The sequence below is a fragment of the Brassica oleracea genome, chromosome C4 (assembly GCF_000695525.1).
Source record: "Brassica oleracea var. oleracea cultivar TO1000 chromosome C4, BOL, whole genome shotgun sequence".
NCBI classification, from domain to species: domain Eukaryota; kingdom Viridiplantae; phylum Streptophyta; class Magnoliopsida; order Brassicales; family Brassicaceae; genus Brassica; species Brassica oleracea.
This window is the reverse complement of record NC_027751.1, coordinates 5,678,046-5,685,011: the sequence shown is the minus strand read 5'-3', so window position 1 is coordinate 5,685,011 and position 6,966 is coordinate 5,678,046. Positions and strand designations below refer to the sequence as shown.

The 6,966-nt window shown below is 43.2% G+C and overlaps 1 protein-coding gene across 1 annotated transcript in view; it reads right to left on the bottom strand.

Annotated features, from left to right (window-relative positions):
• Positions 1-5,964: 5,964 nt before the first annotated feature.
• LOC106337939 (nucleolin 1-like) overlaps positions 5,965-6,966 on the bottom strand; it is a 9,036-nt gene continuing 8,034 nt past the window's right edge. Inside the window, exon 5 of the mRNA XM_013777036.1 lies at positions 5,965-6,012. Within this exon, the coding sequence (XP_013632490.1) occupies positions 5,965-6,012 (48 nt within the window). The remainder of the gene's footprint in view (positions 6,013-6,966) is intronic.

Sequence of the window (6,966 nt, the reverse complement as noted above, 5' to 3'; positions counted from 1 at the left end):
AGAAATCGAAAAAGAGAGCAAGATAGTTCTTATTCCGAATCTGCGTTTGAGCATTACAACAAGGTAAGAGCCTGGGATACGAGAGCTGTCGGTGAGATTCCTAGTTCTAAAACCCTAAGACGGTAATAACCTAGTTGAGTCGCAGCTCGAATAACAAAAAACGGAAATATGCCTAAATCGCTCTAAGTGCAAAGTTATCTCCGGAAAAGTCCCCCTCATGCCTCTCGCCTAGGACCCCTTATATACTGGCTCCAAGGTCGGTTTACGCTTTTCCCCTTCTTCCCTTAAGCCGCCATAGCATAAAAATGCAGATATTCCATTTTTTCCGATCTTCGTAATTATCTTCAAAATTTCGTATTTATTCGCGGAAACTTGACATTTATATTTCCTTGCGAACCAAGCGTAACCGTCATGCAGCTTACGGGCTGTTGGTTATGAAATCGTAAGTTGGGCCTCGAGTCATGTCTTAGGTCCCTTTGGGCCGTCTTCCGACTCGAAGCGTTTATTACGGCTTCTTTCGATAAAGAACAAACTTTAAGCGGTTTTTATGGTAAAGTTTGATTGATAACTTAGAATGGCGGAGAACGTGAAATCGGTTCACTACGGTCTTCGGGAGATAGCATCGTAGGGTAGACGAGAATGCATTGACTAATGTTGTATCGACGTTTTGGAAAAGTTCGGTCGCTTCGTAGCGACCGAGCTTTGGCTCGAGCTCGGTCGCTACGTAGCGACTAAGCTTTGGCTCGAGCTCGGTCGCTCTGGTCGAGCCCCGTCGCTACGTAGCGACCGAGCTTTGGCTCGAGCTCTGTTGCTATGCAGCGACCGAGCGGAACACGCGTTCGGTTGCTGCGTAACGACCCTTTTCGAGCTCTCGTCTGATGACTCGCGTTTCCTTCGCAAAGCTTTTCGTAAAGAAGAATCTATTTCGAAAGTATTTGTCGAAGAAGGTTTCTACGTTTTCTTCTTCGGGGATTTGGACGTTAACTTCGTCATAACCATTTTCGACCCCAACACCTATGCCTAAGACGGTTTGGGGGTGTTACAGAGGTGGTATCAGAGCATGATTACGGTTATGCTCATTGGTTCCTGTGTTTTCAAACGTTTTCAATAACTTTTGAGTCAAAAGGAGTCGCCAATGCACTCTCTAGGAAATCCAGTCGTGTCCAATCGTTGGGAAGGGGTTTGTTTGATTATAGTATTAGAATTTCGTCTAACCCATATATATTTTTGTAACTTTGATTCCACAGGTTATTGCACTGAAGTGGTAGGGTGGATATTTGGAGTTGTGGAGAATTTTGACGTTTTACCTAGTCCTACATTGGCAGACCTTTTTGCGCCCAGAGTTTTGATCAGGGTGTGCCTGACATGATCACGACACCTATCATCATTTCTGATGATGAGTCAGACGATGTGGCGGTTCCAGCATCTATTATTATCATTTCGGAATATGACACTGAGTCAGATGATGATGTTCTGGAGATACCTTCAGTAGCGCCACCGAGCCCTATCACTATTTGGTCTACGGGCACTACAGGGGAGACACCTAGCTATGATCCTTCTGAGGATCATGGTCCTTCTCCTCCGATGCCAGAGGTAGGGATGCCATCTTGGTCCCCACCTTTAGAGGCATTTGAGCTACCCATATCCCCTATGTCACTGGGATTACCTGATCCCACTTATATACCGATGACTGATGAGCAGTACGAGCTTGAGACAGGATGGCTGACACTCTTTAATCAGCCTATGGAGTCTATTGGAGACAGTGAGGACGGCCCATCACCTTACTACCCAGACATGATGATTACCGATGACCCTTTTACTCAGCCGATCGAGTTACCCCACTATCAGCCTATCTTTGAGACCGGAGAGCCTTCCAGCTTTCCACATGCGGAGGCAGCTACGATGGAGTTATCATTCCCGGATATTATATATGACATTGGAGAGCCTTCCAGCTTTCCGTATATGGAGACAGCCACGACAGAGTTACAATTACCCCAGACTACTTACGAGACCGGAGGACCTTCGAGCTTTCTAGCTTATGCTCCCGGAGGATCGACTTATTTTGGAGACCCTTACGCTACTCAGTCCTCTTATGGACAAGGTAGCGAGATGTTCACTGGTGCCAAAGATGGATATGTGGATCCTCACGGATACCCATATCATACTACGACTTATCTTGGAGGACTAATTTATACCCGAGGTGTTTTGTTTGCGGAGGTATGGGGCATTTGACTGCTGTTTGTCCGAGATATGTGGAGTTGCTCGAGATACCCTACCTACCATGTGCACGACCTGCTGGGGGATTGACGGAGTAGGGGCGCTGCCCCAACTGCGCTTTGTTACTTTATATATGGCGTCCTTAGACGCTTAGGGCCGGGGAAGTTTGGGTACAAACTTTTTGTTGTGATATAGCGGTGTATAGACTTTTGTTGTGCTATGTGACAGGCTATGTCCATTTTGTTGTATTATATACCATCAGTAGTTATAAAGGATGTTTTTCTGCCAAGTATATGTATATTTGATGGAAGGATATGTTTTGTAGTGAAAATGGTTATCAGTTTACGTAATCTATTTCGTAATTATGTGACCATATTATTTAAGTATGCATGTTCTTGTTTGATGTTGCATATTTGAGTTATGTGGTTTGCAAAATGAAAAATGGAGATCGCTTGGACATATGGTCTAACATAACATTTACAATGGTTGAAATATCACACAAATTGTTAGTATCATTGGAACCTTAGAATTTTTGACCGCCTTTTTAAGATTAGGTGGTGGAATCTAGAATGTCTGGATAGGATTGCTAGGTTGCCTGGATTTAATTGTTAGGTTGCTGGTTAACTTTGCAAGTTAGGTTGCTTGGTTAGTATTGCGATTAGTTAGCCTTGCGATAAATTGTTTGGCCAGTAGATTGTTTGTGTATTTGTTGGCTAACTTGCATATGAAGTGTTCTGTTAAGTTGCAGCTTGTAATTGTGTTTGTTGATCGAGATTTTAAGGGATGAAAACCTTAAAGTAAAGAGAGTTCAAGGCCAAAAACTCAAAACCCGAAGAGAAAGAGGAAGGAAAGATTCAGAGACTGGACCGTGGTATGGACTGGACGATTGACAGAGACAAGGCTTCACTTCATCAGTATTTGAGGAATGAGAGTTTGAGAAGAGGAGTAGAGTGATGATGATATTTATCGAAAGGATAAAATGGTATCATCGGATTGAGGATGTTATAGCCTAGCAAACATTCAGCTGAAGAGTTACGAAGATAGTTGTGGAGACCTTGAGGGGAACACTCAAGGAACATTTGTAGACAGCATAAAGAGATTATGGAGACAAGTAGATTAGGGATGAGCCATGAGAATTCGAGAGCAAAAGAAAAAGGGTCGATCAAGAAGAATTATTGGAGAAGCATCAAGATGGAGCGAGTCTAAAATTTCAAGTGAGACCCAAAGAAACCGAGAGAAAGGCGAGCTGACGGTGAAGCACATTTTATGACCGAGACCACAAGACGGAGTCGTTCAAGAAGAGATCACCATCACAACATATCAAGGAGGAGTGTGCCCTGAAGCTGAGCACTTACGCAACAAAAATTCGAGGACGAATTCTATTAAGGGGAGAAGAATGTGATAACCCGCCCTTCGGGATAAAATGGTCGAGAGAGCAAAAATCAGAATCTAGAGCCGAGCATTTAGGAGTCTAAGTATAGGAGGAATGTTGAGTTTTGATCACATAAAACTTGACATGATTCAAAGAAAAGAGAAGACTGGTCGAACATGAACTTGGTGGTCAAACCGGTAAAGATCGATCGGCAAATTTCGAAGAACGAGGTGGTCGAAGAATTGTTCGCGAGGGAAATATGAGTAGAATAAGCTGCTCTACCATAGTTAGAAGATGTCTTAGATTGATCAGACGGACGTTTTAGAAGAATAACATTTTTGGAAGAACGACGTTTCAGAAGCTCGACGTTTTTGAAGACCGACGTTTCTTCATCACGAAGTTTTCGTATCAGTAAAACATTATTCTGGAGACATAATAAGTTGGAAGCAGGATGGGAATTAAGTAGGACGGGAAGCAAGCACGGCGGGATCAAAGCATGACGGGAAAACCCGAAGTTGGGCGAAAACCCTAATTTCGGTATTATGGAATTCTTCGAGGAAGCCGGAGGCTCGGGAAATATTTTTAGAGGATATCAGAATTCATCTGGAGTCTATTAAAAATATTTAGAGCATCAGAACGGGAGCGGAAAAATATTCGGGATTGATCGCGGGTCGAAAATATGCCGGAAGAGTCAAAAATTGCGTAAACCAACCAAGAAGCTCGAGGTGTTTCTATGCATATGGCCAGGACGTTCTGTCTAGCATATAAGCAGCAGAGTTTAAACAAAAGGAGGAGGTGTAGATGTGCATGGGTGCTGAACATGCAGCTTGACAAATCGTAGCTCGAGGTGCCGTAATACCTGTGATATGCGCATGCGAATCGACACACAGAGGGCGGTGTGTCGCGACGCATGCACTCCAGCCATGCAGCAAGCCATCTGGACGTGAGTGGTGTCCTCTTTCATGTGTTTGAGACATGCCTCACGACATGTGTGCAGCTTGTGTCGCCGCGCATGCGACCGGAAGCATGCGGGCTGACATACAGTCGCTCGGGTGGTGCGATATTACTGGTCGGAGTTTTCTATAAATACCAGCACCCTCCCTTCAGTTTCATTCATCCTTATCACATCAAAATCACTTAAAGACGTGGCTTAGAGAGAGAGAGAAGTAGAAAAAGAAAGTAAAAGGTTTGGAGCTATTTCGAGGGTTTTAGAGCATTTTCGAGATCAGTTACTCTACCGGAAGTCCGAGGAAATCATCCAGAAGCTAGAGGAGGCTCTGTCCGAGTTCAGAACGGTCCATTACAGCCCATTCGAGATGTCAGCATTAGGTTTTGGCTAAGCTCTCTCCGATCGACAAGCTGATAGAACACTGTGAGTTGGTTTGTGTGAGTTCCACTTGGAACTTAGGGAAGATCGAGTATTCATATAGAGTAGAATGCTCACATTGTTGCATGATAGAGTCCTTAGGGTTATTTATTAAACCGGACTCAGTTTAGCATGGGCTAAGCTGAGATGAAATGGAATTAAGACTGAGATAATAACCTGACTAGGACTAGGATGATCGATTATAATTGAATTGAGATTGAGATGAGATGCATGTCTTGATTATTTACTACTTGGTTGATTAGTTATGGATTAAACATGCCTTAGTGATGATTGCTTGGTAGTGATTATTGCTTGTGCAGGGATTGTGGTAATGTTTTTGTCTAGGAGATTTTTGGCTATATAGGGCGATCTCCTAGTTGTGTTGTTGATACTACGGGTCCTAAGCCATATAGGCTGGACTACGAGTATTGGTGGATAGTTGTCGTAGACTCCTATGTATTGTTTAGTTTTGGGTTGGAGTCTTGTCCCATAGGTTTTTCCTAGGGATTGTGTGTCGAATGTTATGCCGATAGCAAGTGCGAAATCCGCCCATGCTAGGCATGTTTTGGGGTGGACTAGTGTTTCCTCGCCCACGTATTCAGCGGGTTCAAGGAAACCTCTTATTTTCTGGATCGGGAAGACTTAGAGAGACGGGATCATGGCCTATGACTGAGTGATTACACGACGGTGTAATTTGGCAGTGACCCAAATGACTGTGGGCTGTCGCGCGGTGACCCGAAGGACTGTGGGCCGCGGTCGGTTGAAAGTTCCTTCTTCTGGACTTTGTGGTAGGGAGATAGGTTATTGCCGATAAAGAGGAGGAACACGATGTCACCAGGGCCCGAGTTAGAGTGTTGTGTCGTGTTGAGTAGTCTTATTTGTGATGGGGCTTGTGGAACCCTCGAGTCAGTGTTTGCACCGAGATACGGTGTTGTCTTTAATCGAGTCTTGATTGTTAGACTTGTAAGGGATCCATTTTAGTAGTTGGCCGTGTGGACAAGGATTGTTATTAGATTAAGGTTGAGCATGTCAGGTGTGTTTTTGGATTAGCCTTAAGCTTTGTTTATTGCGCTTAGGCTAAGTTGATTGTTATTTTGGGTTGTCGAGGCTAGCTACTAGGTTTTGGGTAGAGGTAGCCAGCTCACTGAGTGACCTTACGTTACTCACCCAACTCTCGTTGTCTTTTTTTGCAGGAGACCAGTTTGTAAAGGATTGGACGCATAGGCCACCGGAGTAGATTTGCAGTGCATTTGGCTACGGTTTAATTCTTAAAATATTTTATGTTTCCGTTGCGTTTTATTTGAATTTGGGATCCCTAAAATATTTAAATGTTCTTAAAAGACATAGAATTGAATTTAAAAATTAACGGGTCCAAATAATATTGGTTTAGTCCTAACCAACACCACGTTAGGTCTTTGTACCGGTTGAAAAGCCTTAGGCCTTGATCTAACGGAACGGTACTTTGGGTAAGGGTTGCAAAGCCTTCAGCCTTAAGTCAGCGGGACGTGTTATTGGACGAACTGGTCTAGGTCGTAGAGTAAATTTTATTACTCTGACCGGATTGTCCCTAGCCCGTCATGTAGCGCTTCCGGACCATGATGTTGGGTTGGACGGGCAGTCATGTTTTTGTTTGATTGTTTGCTGGCCGGTTGGCCTTTCATCTCCAACCCTTGGTTTTGGATCGTCCGTCGGTCATGTTCTTGTTTGATTGTTGGCCGGTGGGTCGACCTACACCTAGGACGGTTCGGGGGTGTTACATGGACTGGCTTTTTTACTAATTCTTCTTTTTTAGAAATTATATATTTGTTATTATGTTACAGTAATTCATTAAAAATATAAATATTTTACTTTGTTCACAATATTTGCTTTTTTGAGTTGAATAGATTTTTAAAATATTTTTAATAGATTTTTAATAAATATTTCTTAAAAAAAATAAGCAAGAACCTTTAAAATATGATATTAACTAAGGGCTTTTTGCAAGATTGACTCAAAACTCAAAGTCAAACCTAAA